We start from the raw sequence: 18,606 nt of genomic DNA on the forward strand, positions 1-18,606 counted from the left end.
CTTAAATTGCAATAAATGTTAATGAAATGCCTTCTACCACACTGTGAACTGTTTACTCAACTCCTGAGATACAGAAGACTACTGTAGGCATGAAGAAATCAAGTAACTATGCACTTTTTTCTTAAGTCCTTGTTATTTTGCCATATATTAAAAAACCCTTACATTGTAAGGAAATCTCCAAGGGAAAGATGGAATACTTCATGTCTGTGTTGGTCATCCAAGCTGAAAAAAATGTTACCATCACTGAAGCAGAAATAGGAGAAAGAAACAATTGTCCATATGCTGCTCTTGGTTTATACTTTTGTAAGCATGAAATTTGTAGTCTTTTTCCATATCCCCTTTCCCCATCTACATACTTTAATCAAAGATTTAAAATTTCTTCACTAACTGCAAACAAAAAATTACTCAGGCACACTTCATAAAAATCTGCCACTGCAGTGGAGAGAATATGCCTGCACACAATCACGGTGTTGTGAAATTTCCAAGATACAAACATATCAGAATACTTTTAAAATAACACGAACAACAAAGCTTTGGCAAAAAAGGGATTAATTTTGTATCAAAGATGGTTAGCTCTTATTCTCTGCTCTGTTATTTAGGACTTCACATCCTTGCTCGTTTGATCTCTCTGGTTCAGCCTCTCCTCCACTCCCAGTTGCACAGGAAGGTTGGGGCAGGGAGTGGAGGGTCACAAAACCAGGGTAAACCAGGCAATGCCATGCAAGAGAGGCAATTAATACTGTGGATACTGTTCTGACTCCCTAGAAGGAGTACCTAATAATTTTAATTACCTAATAAAAAAATATTTAAATGTAGTAATTAATACTCTTGATTATTTTATTTAGAATTACAATATCAACATGTTATTAATATGGTGGTCTCTGTTAACATACATCAGTTGGGAGCAGATGTCTATAATAAAATCTCTTGAAGCTTTAAAGCAACACCAAAAATTTGAAACAGATTTCTGTGAAAGAAAGATATCTCTGATAACATTCACACCATACTGGCCACAAAGAAACTAGCAATATACTAAAGCAGAAAAGTAGCATTTATCAGATCAGATTTGTGGATGGAGACCTGAGATAATCTTGAATATAAAGCTCTGCTTCAACGCTGTCAGAATCTTCTGCTTCAGTGTCTGAATGTCTAAAAATGATTCATGATCAAAATTTTAATACTGAGGAGTGGGGGAAGGAAGAAAACAAACCATTTAATTTCATTTTCTATCAATAGGGCACTAAATTGTGAAGATGAAGGATATGTAGCATTTTAATACATATCATGTGCCTAAACACTACTTGTATAAGATTTCTCTTCCTAAAAGAGTAGGTTAATGTAAAGGGATTATTAAAGAAAACCAGAAGGAAGGGAAAACCAGGAACACACGCAGGTGATAGCTGCTGATTTAGGTGGGGGTACATTCTGCATGAATGAGAAGCAGTTTGGAGGAAAGTCATTATAACCCCAGAACAAATGTATGGGAGTGAAGAAAATGCTCTGGAAGACAGACATAAATGAAAAAGCCAAAAACTCCCTGTCTTAGTGACTGGAAAGCGGGAAATGCAGAGCATGGAACTTGCAAACTGGTGTATATCTATAAGGACAAAACAGAGTGTGCTGAGCCAAGGTATCCATGGACCTGCTGGGTGTTGGCTTTCAAACTCACTGCACAGCAAGATCTACAGCAAGATAATTCCCTAGTAGCTTTTTATTGCCCATTTTCAAAAAGATTTGTACCTCCTGATGTGTCAGAGAATCTGAATTTGTCCAGGTCACAGTTTCTCTGCACTGTTCCATGTTCCTGTGTTCTTAGTTATGGACAGCATGAAGTGCTGATTCCCTCTCTGGAAATGCTTTATCTTGCTCCAAGAGATCTGTATTTTCTGGTAGTGAGGAGTATGGAGCTACAACTACTAGGAGCAAGTCAGACATATATAAGTCCACAATGCTCTCATGATGGCATTGTGATTTTACAGTTTTAGAAAAAAAATCTCACATATTTTTTTGGTTGCAGTTAAATTACAGTGAGGTGAAGAAGGATTCAGGGAAACCTTTAAATCAGTGTATAAAAATTATGATTCAGATAAAATTGTTTGGAATTCTTTCTAGAAGAATTAGTAACTTTTTTCTCCTAGATGCATGTCATACACTCCTCTATGTCTAGATCATATCTACATTTTTCTAGGTGTCTGGTTTTAAACAGAGAAAAAAATCAGTAAGAGAACCAACTATTGTGATGTGTACAGCACAAACAAACATGTGGGATGGCCTTGACTTAGGTTATCTCTGGCCACTAGCAGTTTGTTACCTAATGTAAGATAGTTGGCCAAGCTCAGACTATAGGTCAGGTCTTCCATCTCTTAACATTGACCAGATGCCTACATTTTAAATGATCTAGGTCTTATGAGATTAGTTTTCCCTGGCTAAACAAAATCTTTCATGTGAGCATATTCTTACAATGTTACAATAATGAGAAGAAGGAAGATAAAAGAAAGGGCCAAGGGGTGACTTACTCTACTCACTTGAAAACTGTAAGGAAACAAACAATCCCCTGCTGACTTCAGAGGATCTTTCAGCAATGGGATGTCAAAGGAATCAGAGTGTAATGGGTGTCTTCTGGTATTTCAATTGAGTGTTGAAGGGAGAGTGCATTATGCCCACAACAAAAGATTATATCAGTGCCAGTGGCAGGAACTGGAGCACCTGATGGGGCGTCATGCATCTCAGAGTGTTCCCTGTGTCTCTTTCCCAATACAGCCAGTTTTACTCCATTAGTAATTTAGTATATGGAAATTTCTGTTTCCAAACCACCTTCATTTACTTGCAGTATGTCATCTGGTACATAAAATAACTTTTCCTGTAGCTAAAGAGAAGTAAATGAATTTGTTTTTGTAGGTAGAGAACTCTGTTCAGAAATTGAAAGGCTTGTTCTCTGCATATTTATATCTCGTGATATCTAATTTTTTTTAAGTGCATGACTGAAATTTAAGTAGTTTTTGTGCCTGGAATTTGTGAATCACTTTCTTTTATGATCAGTGCTGCTTCATAAGCATTCAGCAGCTTTTCTAGGCTTTGTCGTTTGCACAGTGTTTCTTTTTTGACTGGTTTTGATACGTTTTCTAATTTGCTTCTCTTACGTAACTTACTGCTCAGTTCCTGCAATTTGTCCTTGGAAATAATGTGGGCTTGCACTTGTTTAAAGAACATAATACAATGTCATGGAAGAGACACGGGAAGGCAAACTAAGAAAATTAATGGACAGGCCTCTTGACCTGTAATAATCTTTGGTACTGCTTATGAACAGTAGTCATATTATGGTTACTTTTTCCCTGTTTCATGCACTTCAGACCCTATTACATTTTTTTCTTCATCTGCACACACTTGCCAGCAAGAAAAAACTACTAGTATGAGCAGAAATCTGTAAAGAATGATGTTTTATTTAGTATGTCCAACCAAATCTCAGATTGGCACTATTCTGCCTGCAACACCTGTGAAAAACAGCAAGGGGCAAATTTTCCATTTTCAAGTAACTTTCAAACCTTTTTACTGCTTACATACTAAATGGACAAGGTTAGGAAGGGAAGATTTTTAAGTAAAGTTTGTTCTTTTGCTGTATGGTGTTACAAGTGAGACTGGGAAGGCCCATTTTAAAGAAGTGTTTAATCATTTAGATATATTTTCTTATTTCACCTGGTGGCTGGACAACTTTGAAAGGCCATGTTCAATGATAATGAACAAACAGGTCTAGTGCTGAACAAAAGTACATCTTGTCTAGCTGGTAGCAGCAAGACACCATTACTCTGCAGTGGATCGTCTGGCAGAGGAAAATGTATTGCTCTATTTTTTACCATTTTCCATTAGCTTTTGCCCACTCTGCACTGCTGCTGAGTTACTCAGAGCTGGAATAGCTTCTGGTGCTACTCTCCAATGGAAATGGAGCTTGCAGGGATGGGAAACAGAGTGGTAATCACTGTAGCAGAGAGCATAGATCTGCCAAGCCTGACTGATTTCAGTTATATTGTGTTTCAAAAAAAATTTTATGTATGCTTATGTATATACACATACACACACAAATGGCTTTGCATTAAAAAACCTCACTGAAATAAAAGCTTCAAGGGCACACAGAGCAGCTAGTCCAGTATCCTAAAATTGTGCTGGAAGGTTACTGTGACTTCCTTTCCAGACATCTGCCACATCCAGCCTCCTTTCTAAGCTGGATGAAAACCAATGGAGCCAAACGATGATGAAAAGTCGTAGGGGCAATGCAGTTAACACTTGTCTCCTTAGAAAGTGAAAATGTGGGGTTTTTTTCAGCACGAGCGTGTTACCAGGGCAGCAGCCGCAGCACTGCAGGGCCAGCACTGCTCCGAGCCAAGGCTCTACTGCAAGAGCATCCTGGAAGAGGCAGCGCTGGAGCTACTGCCGGAAGAGCTGCCTGAATGGGAATGGGCAGCCTACTTTGGTGAGGAAGCAGGTGGTTTTATTGAAATGTATGAACAGAAACATTTTGAAAGGAGGAGACTGAGTTACTCGTGGCTGAAATAAGTTTATTCAGCCTTTGATGGGAAAACTTTTGTCCGCTGGTATTATTCAAGCAGTTCTGGAAAGAATGTGTTTAGTCATACCGTCTTGAAATGGCAGAACGCCGGATTTGATCCAACATTTGAGAATGTGTATTGTCAGAAGCCTTTCTGTGTGTACTGGGACCCAAGGGGCTATAATAAACACCGTGGATAAAATATAATTATAGCAGGGCTGTGAGAAAATAAGTTTTTGTGAAGTAGCTATTACCTGTGACCAACAATCTCAATATTAAATTAGCTGTTGTATAAGTTAATTGAAGAATTGCCCAGAATAGTCTTCAAATAATAGTTTGAAAATTTAGCTTTTCTTTTTTAAGTTTTTATAATTCCAGCTGAACATCTGTGTACATGCAAATATTTACAACAGAGCTGTGAGACACAGTACAGCATTCATTATTGTGCCATAATAAATAAATCCACTATTGCAGGACTGTGCATGAAAAATATGGATTTTATACACATGGATGTGATTATTAAAAATGACCAGTTTCATAAATACACCAGAACAGTAGTGTTTTTACACTATTTATGGGTAAATTTTTCCCTGCAGGAACAATAGTTCTGTTGCTGAAATGATCGCCACATTCAAAGTACACACCACTAAGCACATCAGCAAACACAGAAGCATGGCAAGGCATCTCCAAGGGGAATGGCACAGTACTGGTCTGTAAGCTTCTGCATCCATCCATTCATGCCTGATAATTCTTGTCCCCTTCATTACCATTTCCTTTTGTAGCAAACTCCTGAGGCCACAGGTTAGTCTAGAAAAACCCATTCTGTTGTGTTGCCAAATGCAATCGTAATGGAAACCTGAACACATTTCATAGACATCTGTAAATATTAAGAGGAGTTAAGCTCCTGATTCACACATCATGTGGATGAGGATTCTGAAGAACCAGAGAGAAAAGGCTACCAGTACTGGGCTGTGGCATTGAAAGAAGTCGTGGAAGAAGAGGAATCAACTTGTTTGACTGAGACTGTTGAATGGAGAGAAATTACATGTTTAAGGCTGTTTTAATGTTTTTTAATAGTCGTTTGTCCCTATCCCTATGTTGTAATGGTTCATTCCCACAAGAGTTCCACTCCCTTCTTAGGCATATTCTATTGTTATCCCTCCCCTTTGTACTCTATACCCAATCGTTGTTCCTCTTTCCCAAAACTCCTCCCCTTATTCACCATACTCTGGAAAGTTCTCCCAGCTCCCCCATAAAAGGGGGAGCCATTTTAATAAAGTTGTTCACTCCTTTCCACGCTGCAATCTGTGTCAAACCCTGAGTGAACTTCCCCATGTCCCTACCCGGGCTGCGTTACATCATATATTCAGCTCTTTATAGTACTCCAATTTGAAAATCTACCTCCCAGTCTGATGAATCATTAGACTATTCTTTCTTTGTAACCCAGACAAAATTTAGTAGGGGGCTCTCTCAATGACTCCCTGACTCACTAACCTTTTTTTTCCCCTTTGCTGCCAACGCATTCATTTTAGAATGGAAGACCCAATACAGTTTTGTAGATTAGTGTGTGAATGCTGACTGGAAGCACCTGGTAACAATGATATTGCTAAGGTGTGCTGCCACAAAGTGTAAATACCAACCAGCTCGCTGATTTCATCTCCGAACGAGATGGTGTGTTTGCAGTGATAAAGTAATGGCTAGATGTCTCCTCACTGTGCATCAGTGCTGGCTCTGCTCCTGAACCAATTTAAGTCAGCATGCCAGACATGCTACAGAGATTTAAGGCAGTTGAAGACCCATCCCACAGACTGCTGTTCCAAGTGGTGGCTAGATAGAAGGCAGAATGTTCTGGGACTCACCTGGCTAAATAACATGTTCACTGGCATGTGGATCATCTGGGATTTTGCAGTAATTGGTGGGAATATGAGACAAAAGGCTCCTTGTGCCACACTTGGGTCATTTGGGCAATAAGCAGTGAAGTGGGACAGACACACTAAGATCTCAGGTCTGCCAGCCTCAAAATAAACATCTCTTCTATAACACAGCAAAGTCCTGAACTAGATCCTTTATACCCTAAACAACAATTCCAGCCAACCAGCCAGTGAGACCCATTGCAGGCTGACAGAGAAGTATTTTTGCACACCTGTTTTTGTCAAAACTTTTGTGGTAGAGTGAAAGCAAAAACCAAATCCCAGAACTTGCCCTCAAATGGAGACAATAACCAGCTCCAGACTCTCATGCCTTCCCCTGCCTCAGTACAAATCAACAAGTCACTACAACCTGGGCGAAATAAAAAGTTAAGTAAAGTCAAGTGCTTACTTTTCATGATTAAGTAACACAGAAGAGGTCAAAGTGTTTGCCCAATTTCATAGTGGAACCATGATAAGGCAGACACTGCCACAAAAACTATGAACAACCACAATAACTTCAATCCTTCATTCTTTCAAGACATCTGCTATGTTTCACAGGATTTTCTATGAAACATTTTTAAGCCCCAGACTTCTAGCAAAATACTAGTTTTGATTACAAACTGGATTTTCTCATGAATATTTTGCCAGCCTTATTTGCATAAAATGTCTTGTCATTAAAATGAAGGTGAGAAAAATGCTCATCAATTTGTTTTTCACTGAGAACATTTCCTAAGGCATTAGAAACAAAGGTCAGCTGAAATTCTGAGCTCCACTTTTAAAATAGTCACTAAGAAAGGAAATTTATGCAAAATACATGGAAATGTATCGAAATAAAAACAGTGTAATAAGGATACAAAGTTCCAGAATTTCCTTGCAATATTTGCTGGAGTTTTAAGTGCAAACAGAACAAGTTTTTCAATGTTTTCTGGACTTTTGTCTTGTGCAGTTTCAGCAACACAGGACACCCAGCTACCATCGCATCTCTGATCAGAGAGATTTCATGCGTGCCATCCCCCTTCAGCAAGTCAGATAATACTTTTTATTCGATTTTTATTGCAAAATGAGGCAGTTCTGAGAGGTGGATGGGATTAAAACTCTCAATACATTTGAAGGAAATTGTTTGTACTGGACACTGGAAGATCTATTGCACAACTTAGTTTAGTTTGGTCTCTGGAAGTCATATCTAACCTTGGTAACACACAGAACTAATTATTTTTTTATTCTGACCACTGTAAATCATAAAGGATAATCCTGAATTTAGCCTAGAAAGAGTAAAATAAAGGCTCAAGCCCATAATTTTATAATTTCACTGTTACTGTGTTAACATAAAAAGAGATGTTATCCCTGCTGCCTCAGTTAAATGCCAAAATGTTTAAGGAAAACAAACAGACCCTGATTCTTGACATCTTTTTTGAAATGAATACTCTGATTACCATTGTAAGGCAGGAAAAATAACAGATTGTTGTAATACAAAAATTGCAAAAAGAATGCACCATCTATCATTATCCCAATTGGTTTCTACTATTACATCTATATCTCCACCTCTCTTCCTCCTGACCTTCAGGCAGATTCTGCAAATAAACAAATTATTCTCAGCCTTTGGTTCTATGACCATTTCCTGATGTTGCTGTGTGAGGCTCTTGTACTGGATTACAATGTTTTTGTGTTCAGGAACACTAGGGTACTGGAAAATTAAAAATGCATTAAAAGCAGCCAGGATGCTGTTATAGTTGTATTTACATGTTATATGTTAAAAACATATATCAGAGTATGAGATCAGAACAAGAAAAGGGCAGTGTGAGAAGGATACAAGGCCACTGAATGGCTGTGAAAAGAAAAAAAACCACTTTAAAAAAAACTTTTTCAGAGCCAAATTTCACTCTTGGATAGTAATGGAAACTTTTCAGACGTTCTGAATAAACAGAACCAGGTAATCAGATATATGATAAAATCCCTCTACTCTGCCAAATGCAAGCAGCCCATCCCTCAAATGAAATTCACCCACCTGTGAATGATGTGGTATCTCTGCAAATAATCCAAGGAAAGCGCCAGCTCACAAATGTACAGCTTAACAGTTCCTTCATTAAAGTGGACGTTCTGCTGCAAATGGTAACGCAGGTCACCTCCGAGTAAGAGATCAACCACCATAAACATGTCTTCTTCATCTTGAAAGGAATACCTGGAAGAAAGAGTTACAGCTGAGATGCAGGGTTGATGGTGTAGTCACAGCTGTGCCTAGGGGTGGCTCTCATTAAGTAGATCTGTTTACGGCAAGTCCATGATTTGCTCATAAGGTATACACAGAAGGGCATTTGCACTGCTGTGGTCCAATTCTGGAACCAGATTTTGATTGTGGTGGGACTCTGCATATTCAAGTGTCATGGTTTAACCCTAGTGATAACTAAGTCACATGCAGACACTCGCTCGTTCCACCTTCCCCCAGTGGGATGGGGAGGACAATCAGGAGAAAGTAAAAACTTCTGGGTTGACATAAGAACAGTTTAATAATAGGAACAAAGTCAAACATAGTAGTAGAACTAATTATAATAACAGTAATAATAATTGTCATGAAAAGGGATAAAGAGAGAGAAACAAAACCCAAGAAAAACAAGTGATGCACAACACCATTGCTCACCAACCCCTGACTGATATCAAGCCTGTTCCCCAGCAGCGATCAGCCCTTCCCATCCAATTCCCCCCAGTTTATACTGAGCACGATACTCTATGGTGTGGAATATCCCTTTGGCCAGTTTGAGTCAGCTGTCCCAGCCATGCTGCCTCCTGGCTTCTTGTACAGCTCCTCACTGGCAGAGCATGAGCCACTGAGAAGTCCTTGCCTTAGGATAAGAACAAATGAGCAACAGCCAAAACATCAGTGTGTTATCAGCATTATTCTCATACTGAATTCAAAACACAGTACTGTTCTACTAAGAAGAAAACTAATTTTTTCCCAGGTGAAACCAGGATATGAAGGCAAGCAGAGCTTGAACGGCTGCCATACCACTTATTTTAACCATAGATTAACACCTGAATGTTGATAAAACAGTATTTAAAATACCTTTCAGGTTTTAACATTTTTAAATAACCATATGCATATTCAGTTGACAAAATGCCTTACAAAGTAGTACCAATAAAATGGAAGGCCTTGAAACACACTTGGTATTCACACACATCCAAGTGTAGTTCAGTGCCTATGGAAAGTATCCTGGCAGCATTGAGAGCTGCTGTCCCAATGGCATTTTCCAGATTCAGTAAATATACACAATGTTCTATTAACTGGGTATTTTTTTACAGCTTGCAGCGTAGCTCCAAATTCAATAAGAAATAAAACTGTAATTTTACTGCCTAACAATACGGGTTTTTTTTCAGTCAGCAACTTATACCTTATAAAATGACAGAGTCTTCATGCTTACTAACTGAATTTTTCTGGACACTTTCCCAGAACTGCCTGCTGAATACTCTGAGGACCAAATTCTGATCTGATTTAAATCCTGTAAATCTAAAGGTGTAGCCAGCCAATATGTAGTGTATAAATAAATATGTAGTGCTTGGGCAAGCAGGAATTTCCATGTGTTTCTACTTACCTTGGCTATGCTGCCATTGCTCTGTTTATTTCTGGTCTGAATGAACTGACAGAAACTCTCCTGATTTCATTTCTGAATACAACTGTCTAAGATACAGTATTTTAGATTTCCCAAATGGAGAATGGTGAATACCTTATTTCTGATGGGAAATCACTCTTATATATTGTTTTAGAATTAATTTTGATATGAATTGGTTATATCTGGTACCAGTTGTGGATATGAACTGCTCAGAGGTGATCCACATTGATAGTACCTTTTCCAGCACCTTTTCTCCCATGAGAATGTGTAATATATGTTGGCTGCAGATGTGAGTCCATTCTCCTGAACTGTAAAATTTAGGCTAAGGAAATGAAAAAGAGTGGGCTTCCAGAAAATATGTACCCAGCCTCTCCCTAAAGGCAGAAAAGTCTATATTAGATTATTTTAATTGACAGTTATGTACAATTTCACTTTCATTTCCAGGCTTGCACTTACTGAAATGAGGCACTGCTTAGGGGTTGTCACAGATGGTTCATTTTGAATTTAAATGCTTACTATTCTTTCTGAACACAGTTCTGAGAAGCGAATGTCTCTAGGTTGTCTGCTCCTATGTTACAGTCCTGTATGACTGCCAAATGCCAGGAGGGGAAAGTCATTTTATTTGCATTAAGCTTACTTCTCAATAAGTCAAACCTCCGAAGAAAAACACAAAGTAGGTGGCACATGGTGTCTGCTCACCTCTAGAGATGCAGAATTTTGTAACGCAGAGACACACATACACACTAAAAAAAACCAGAGGGCTTCAATTATAGTCAAATTCCTCCAAATATTGCGCATTACTGAGACTGGAGCAACCGCAGAAGCAAAGATTAAATATGTAGTTATGTTTAAGATTTTTTTTTATTTTTTTGACACTGCTGTTATTTTAAGTGAAGAAGTTGTAGCATTGAGCAGAGGTAGAATAATCATCATAAAATGGCTTGGGTTGAATCTTAAAAATCACCTAGTTTCAACCTCCCTGCCGTAGGCAGGGGCACCTTTCACTAGAACAGGTTACTCAAATCCCATCCAAGCTGGTCTTGAACGTTTCCAAGGATGGGGCATCCACAGCTTCTCTGGGTAACCTGTTCCAGTGCCTCACTACCCTCTCAGAAATGTTAATTTTTTCCTTCAGTTACTGCTTGAGTAAAGTGTAGATTTTGTTTGGTTCCTTTTTATATTAAAAAAAAATCACAAATGAAATTTGCAGATTGAAAACTCTACTTAAATAAGTGAAATACTGTGTCTAGTCTGGGACTAAAGAGAACTTTTGATGTCTAAAATCATATCATTATATGTCAACAGAAATGGTTCTGATGCAACCTCAGTCTTGAGATATAAATATCCTGAGTAATTTTTTCAGGCAGAGGGTGAAGGCAGGGTAAATAGTGACTGCTGTCAACTTACTTTTGAATTCAATGACTATTCCCTTTTTTGGGAAAACTGTGTGTGTTTCAAAGTGTACCCATGAATGTTCAGTCTAGACAAAAGACTCATTAGAACTATCCAGAAATAAATGTGAAATCTTGTTCACATCCAGGTGAATGCCAACACTTGGTGGGACTGGATTTTCACTCCAAGCATGTATTTCTGCTGATGGACCCTGGCTTCCTGTGCTTGTGAGTGGGGACTGGTGGTCCTTTGTCATCTCCCAGGCAAGCTTTCAGTGCATCTGTTAATGGTTAATGATTTAAAAGACAGATCAAAAAGTTGAACTAGAAGGAGCTGTTACTCTGTCCCATTTCATTACGTCAGGATTTAATATTCATTGCATAGAAGAGCATGTCTACAGCCATATGTGAAGGGTTGCTTGTTAGTTCTGTTCACACTCTGTAACAACAGCAACCATACTAGGTCAGACTAGACACCTAATCACCTTACGAGTCACCAGAGAGTTGGTGAGGAGCAAAGTGAAGAGCAAAGAACCCTGTGGAAATAAATATTGTTTTCTTCCAGGGCTCAACCAACCTCCACCCATTCACTGACCTGGGACTCTCAGGGACTCTAGCATCTCTGGGAATCCAGGCTAGGGTGACAACAGATGGATTTTATCAGACTTGTTAGTGAGTGATTGGTCTCCTGCTACTATGTCTTGTCTCTCAGGTAAACATATTCAGTGCAATACCTGCAGACAGAGCTACAAGGCTCCCAGAACTGACTGTACCTCTAGCAGAAAGTATTTTGAACCCAAACAGACAAAACAAAACAAACAAAAACCAAACAAAAACCCCACTACCAGAACAAACAAAACAATCAACAAAAAAAAAAAAAAAAAAAAAAAAAAAAAAAAAGGGAAAAAAAAAGAATCCACAACAAAAAGCCCCCCCCCCAACTAAACTGGAACATATTCAGAAGTATGGTTAATGTTTGCACTAAGCAGCCTTCCTGCATAAGACACTTTGCAGATTTGGCTAGGCCATCTTGTCTAGACCATGACTGGCCAGGAAAGATTGAACCTGATGATCCCTGAGGTCCCTTCCAACCTGGTATTCTATGATTCTGTGATCTGTCATGATCTGTGAATGGAGCACAGGTCAGTCTTACTTTGATGCTGAAAGTTGAATGCTGCACACTAAGACACAGCTGTTGAGAAGTTCCATATATTCTCTCTGATGTTCTGCTCTTGAAGTCAGAGCCAGAGTTTGGGGGGTTTTTTTCATTTGTACTGATGTGTGTCTTTGTAACTCTGCTGATCCTGTCAGAAGTGTTGAGTACAGCAGTGTAGTTAAGATATATGCTGTATAGGCACAGTTTGAAAGAACAGATACCGTGGGTGGACCTATTCAGTATATTAGCAGGCTTTTTCACCCACTCTAGATTCTATCACATCTGACAAACATCATCTTAACCTTACATCCACAGTCATGGATAATGGTGTCTTTCCTGCCCAGTTGATCCAGTTGGGTCAAACCTGCATAGATGATATTTTTCTGACTATCTGGATCAGACCACAGTGCAATTAAAGGCGTTGCAAGACCATTCCAAGATATTTTCTGGAGGGTAAAGTTCATCCCAGTGAAACTAGGTCTACAACCTAGAGAAGAGCTTGGGCATGGCAAACAGCAGAAAGTCTCTGGAGCTGATGGGCACTCCACTAGGTAGATCCTGCAGCTACCAATTTCTAAGCTACTGAATGCAGAGCAGGAGTTTCTCCAGGTCCTGCTGTGCAGTTGGGTACCAAAGAGTGTTGCTTCTACTCTGCCTACACCAGCTTTGATCAGCTTGGTTTGTCATGGTCACAAGCACTTTAGTCCTATGTCTCTCTCCCTTATGCAAATCCAGTTTCTTTCTTTACATACGAAATTAAATATTACCTTTAGCTTCTTGCTTTTTCAATATTTCAAGAAATAAGAGCTTTTGATTTATTGATCTAAGAATTGAAATTGACAACAAGTGAAATATTGGCCACAGGAAAAAGGAATCTTTGAAAATGTTGCTGCAGATTGGAGAGGGGCTGGTGGAAAACTAGCCCAGCGGAGATTAGTTTTTGAGTAAATACTGTAATTTTACTTTTTTAAGCTTCTTATCTGCTCAAAGGCAAATGAGATACAAAAGGGTTGATTGGTTTTTGAAGTAAACTCAGAGGTTGTTTGGGATTTTTATGTTAACCAGGTAACTGAGAAATACCTACTGAATGAATTGTAGCATTGTGACTTATATAGAATACTAATTGATTGATATTGAATACTGATAATACATAACTAACTTACTTAAAAGACAAAATTATAATCCTCCTTGAAATGAAAGAGTAAATGACTCGGGGTAATAGTTTTGTTTGTTTGTTTTTAAAGTGTCATGACCCAGTTATAGGAACACTGTTCTAATTACAGGATCTGCTTTCTCTTGGTTGAAGAAAATTTTTAATGCATTAGAATCACCTTTCTCCAAATTAAAATAAAATAATAATGCCCATAGAAATAGGGAATTGAATTTTTTATTATCTTCAGACTGGAAGATAAACTACCATTGAACAAAATCCTCCATAAAAAAACCATCTAAACAGCGCACTCTTCAAATAAGTTATATCTATTTCCGTATTTATATCTGTATATTTGTTTTAATGATATCTAATTTTTGTATTTATATAATATTAAGAAGACTTTACAAACATTTCATCTTTAAACCCAAGCAAAACTTCATAAATCTGAGGTAATCACTTAAAGCAAGATATGCACAATTAATACATTCAGATAACACCTCTGCTTTTTACTGAATATGACAAATGATTGATCCTTGGTATCTCCTAATTACAGAATTAAAGAATGATCCTTTTTCAGTTTTTCCCTGACAACATTAAAGGGAGGTAGTAATTTTTTCAGTGACATGAAGCCCCAGCTACTTACTGTAGATTTTCCCACTGGAGATGTTGATGTCCCCTTCAGGTCCTCTACAGGACAGTGCAAAGTAGAGAGCTCCTGGGAAGCAATTTATAGCAATCTCCTGGGAAACTACGCCAGTAAACTGTGGATCCAAAATGTCAGGAAACCCTTTTTTGAAAGGTCAGCAAAGCTGAAAATTAGGACTTTTACTTAAAGACAAGTTTTTGAATGAAGACCTCCCTTCTGCTGGAAAACCAATGTGAAACAACATGTTACCACAGCTGATTCTGCTTGGCTTTCACATAAATGAAACAAATTTTTACCAGAAAAATTGTTACTGACTTTGTTTTTATGTTATGTATAGCTCTACATGACTCCTGATTTGAAAGAGTCATCTTGCTATACTGATAAACAGAAGAAATCAATGCTGCAGCTGTATTTGCATAATAAAGATGACCAGTGAATGTCATAAATATACTGAGCCAAGACTGGCTTCTGCAGAGGTCTTAAGATTTGCACAAAATTAGAATGCATCAAAACTGCTTCTGGATAGAGAACAATGGAAAATGTTATTAGAGTGTCTCTAGGAAACAGGTAGTGAAGTGATCAGGGCTGAGCACTCACAAGCCTAGACAAGGAACAGCAAACACAGATGCAGATGAGGAAGGCTGAAACAGGGATGTGGTTGCCCAGCTGCACTGCCCTCTCACCCTTCCAGCACAAGCACTGCTCTGAGAGCTTTCCCAGTTCTTCTTGTCCTTGAAGGATTTGAGAGCAGAGAAAACTATTCCCTTCTCTCTGCATAACACACAGCATGAAGAAGTCACTAGGCACCTAAGTTAAGTAATTACTAAAATTATTGTTCGAAATAACCAGGATCCCATATCTAACTGGCTTGTAATTTTTACAGGCAGAGTCTATACACAAGCGGGTTTATATTTTTCTGGGATAGAAAATCAGCATTCTATCTTTCATTTATAAAGTAAAACATACTGCATAGTATATCACACTGACTTTTTACACATTTATGTGAAAGATGCAAAAAATAGAAGAAAAAATTAAAAAAACAGAATTGATAGTCTGTATGTAGCTTGTGACAAGCAGTATGCTTCAAGTAGTAGGAAATTATAAATTAGTTTTGTGTGAATATATAGAAAAAAAAGCAATTGCAAAATTAGTAAAAATTCACCACTTTAGCCCATAAATCTAGGAAATTTTCTGCTTGGAGTTGGTAAGAGAGTATGTTAAAATATAAAAAAAATATCAACATTTATATGCTATAGATAATACAATCTAGAAATATTTGATTTCTAAAGAAATATTAAACCTGTATGACATTAAAGTATAGCATAACACTCCATACTTATAATTCAAAGCTGTTACCAATTAATGCAGAATTAATTTATGGGATTATAGGCAACTTGCATCATCATTATGTGCAGCTAATGCATTACCCTGCAATTAAGATACAAGTAGAAGGTGTAATTACCGATCCTGATGCCAGTATTTCTGGATATGCTTTCCTTGCTTTGTTTTTTTAACAGTCCAATTTGTGTAACTCTGTTATAGAATACTTCTCATTCACTGTTAAGCATATGTTAAGTAATAGGTTTATCCAAGACTTGTTGTATTGAAAAAGAACAGGCCACTTAAAGGCTTGAGTAAGTTGGCATTTGCCAAAGAACTGTACACTGAACAGCTAAGCAGAGAAGAAAAATAACAGTCCAAAGCTCTCCTGTATAGGTATAATGGACTATAATACAGCCATAATATAAACTGATGTAAGTATAGGTTATAGTATAGGTGACAAAAATAGCAGCTTTGATCATTCATACATCTAATCATTATAAACTTGCCTCTGCTGAGAAAGTGTGCTGAAAATATTGCACCCACTGTGATCGGGAATAGAAAATACTTACCTTTGAAATAGATATTTCATAAAATAAAGTGTCCAAGCCAATCAAATTAATATCAAGTTTTTGTGTTCTACCAGCCAAGGCACAAGGACAAGCCTCAAGAGACAAAGCCTCAAGATTCATGAACTTCATAAATACGAGTATGCAAGTTTTATGAAGGTGTGTTGGAAATGTTCCTTCATAATGTCTGTTTTGCTTACATTTCTATAGATTTCTTCGTTCTTTTGGAAAAAGGATAAACAGTAGCTATTGGATTTTGAAATTTGTGATTGCAACATATTTAATAGAAGTCTATTGTAAAGAAATGGAAATATGTTTATTTCCAAGCTCAGAAAGACAAAAGTCATTTCTCCAAATGTTCTTAAAAACAAAGGACAATTACCTCCTTTATTCTTCCTATATTTCTTTAAAAATGTATAAAAATGTCTTTCAAGATTCTGTAAGAAAACTTTTGAGAACAGGGCAACTCTTCTGTAGAGAATTGTTTATACTTTTTTGAAATACCTTCTGAAATTCTATTTAGCTCTGATGTGACCAAATGGGACAGCTAAGAAAAATACCTAAATAAAATATAGCCTGAAATTAACTTGAAAGATGGCTAGAATTTCTGTCTCAACAAAGACAGTAAGAGACATGTCACAGACTTATTAGCATAGTCTATATTCATATAACCAATATCATTAGCTCTCATCCAGCCAAGGGTTATCCATTAGAGACAGTTTAGTTTTCATCTGCAGGAAAAGTCTTTTTCTTCCTCCAGAGGGTTGGGAAGACCATAAATCCCCTCTGATCTGAGAAAGAACTGTTGGCCATCTGGACATGAGCCAGTAGTGTGTACTTGCAGCCCAGAAAGCCAACTGTATCCTGAGCTGCATCTAAAGCAGAGGGGCCACAAGGTTGAGGGAGGTGATTCTGCCCCTCTACTCTGCCCTAGTGAGACCCACCTCGAGTACTATGTCCAGTTCTGGGGTCCCCAGCACAGCAGGGACATCTACCTGTTGGAGTGAGAAGGAGGGCCACCAGATTGGTTAGACAGATGGAGCATCTCTTCTATGAGGAAGAGCTAAGAGAGTTGGGATTGTTTGGCCAGAAAGAAAGAAGGCTTTGTGGTGACCTAATTGCAGCCTTCCAGTACCTGAAGGGAACCTACAAGAAAGATGGAGAGAGACTATGACAGGACGAGGGGAAAAGACTTTACACTGAGAGAGAGCAGGTTTAGATTATATGTAAGGAAGACATTCTTTACTGCGAGGGAGGTGAGGCACTGCTGGAGGTTGTGGGTGCCCAGTCCCTGGAAGTGTTCAAGGCCAGGTTCAGTGGGGCTCTGAGCAACCTGGTCTAGTGAAAGGCACCCTTGTCCATGGCCTGGGGTTTGGAACAAGATAATCTTTGAGGTTCCTTCCAACCCAGGCCATGTTATGTATGATTCTATGATCATTCCCATATGCAATCACGGCATTTGGCTCAGCTCATCACAACATACACAATCAGGCTGCAGGCAGGCAGTGAAGAATGGTAATGAACTAAACATGTAAAAGCAAAATGCAAAATAAACAACGGTTGTTTGTTGTTTTACTTTTGCTTGCAGCTAGTGAAATAAACCTCATTACTTTATTTTTGCGTGAGCAAACTACAGATTATTGATCACTGTTGTTTTGAACTGTTTAAATTCTTTGTGTGTCCTGATCATTTGAGATGGCTTGCTTAGAGTAGCTTTTCTTTTACTCCCTCACCTGGCTCTAACCAACTAATGCTTTGCTCTACATAAAAGAAGCTTTTTCATTTCTGACTCTGATTTTGCATGTACTGTGGGAGGAAGAGGTCATTTGGGATGTGGATTATGGTAATAACTCTAGATAGCAAAATAGGGCAGGTTTAGATTAGATATCAGGAAGAAATTCTTTAATCAGAGGCACTGGAACACGTTGCCAAGAGAAGCTATGGTTGCCCCATTCCTGGAAGTGTGCAAGTCCAGGCTTTGAGCAGCCTGGTCTAGAAGAAGGTGTCCCTGCCCATTGGAACTAGATGATCATTAAGGTCCCTTTTAACCCTAACCATTCTATGACAGTATGGTATTTTCCTTGTCCTTAGTCATGGTGTCTTCTGTAATATGGTAGAAAAACCATGAGAGAAAACATGGGATTAAATATAGGTGATCATCTACTAAATAAGAGTTCTTACTGTTTTCTGTTCTTCTAGACTGGGGTTAAAGAGTTTATACCCAGGGTTTGATTATGGCCCACAGTCATATGAGATCTTTTACACAGTGATTAAGTAGTGTTCAGTGATTAAGTAGTTATCAGTGAACATTAAGATAGA

General features: G+C 38.2%; 1 protein-coding gene across 1 annotated transcript in view; it reads right to left on the bottom strand.

Annotated features, from left to right (window-relative positions):
- The window catches only part of STK32B (serine/threonine kinase 32B), a 175,221-nt gene that overhangs the window by 72,802 nt on the left and 83,813 nt on the right, over positions 1-18,606 (bottom strand). The window contains exon 4 of the mRNA XM_008920905.3: positions 8,456-8,629. Coding sequence (XP_008919153.3) covers positions 8,456-8,629 — 174 coding nt within the window. The remainder of the gene's footprint in view (positions 1-8,455; positions 8,630-18,606) is intronic.

The sequence above is a fragment of the Manacus vitellinus genome, unplaced genomic scaffold, assembly GCF_001715985.3.
Source record: "Manacus vitellinus isolate BGI_N305 unplaced genomic scaffold, ASM171598v3 scaffold_0_pilon, whole genome shotgun sequence".
NCBI lineage: Eukaryota > Metazoa > Chordata > Aves > Passeriformes > Pipridae > Manacus > Manacus vitellinus.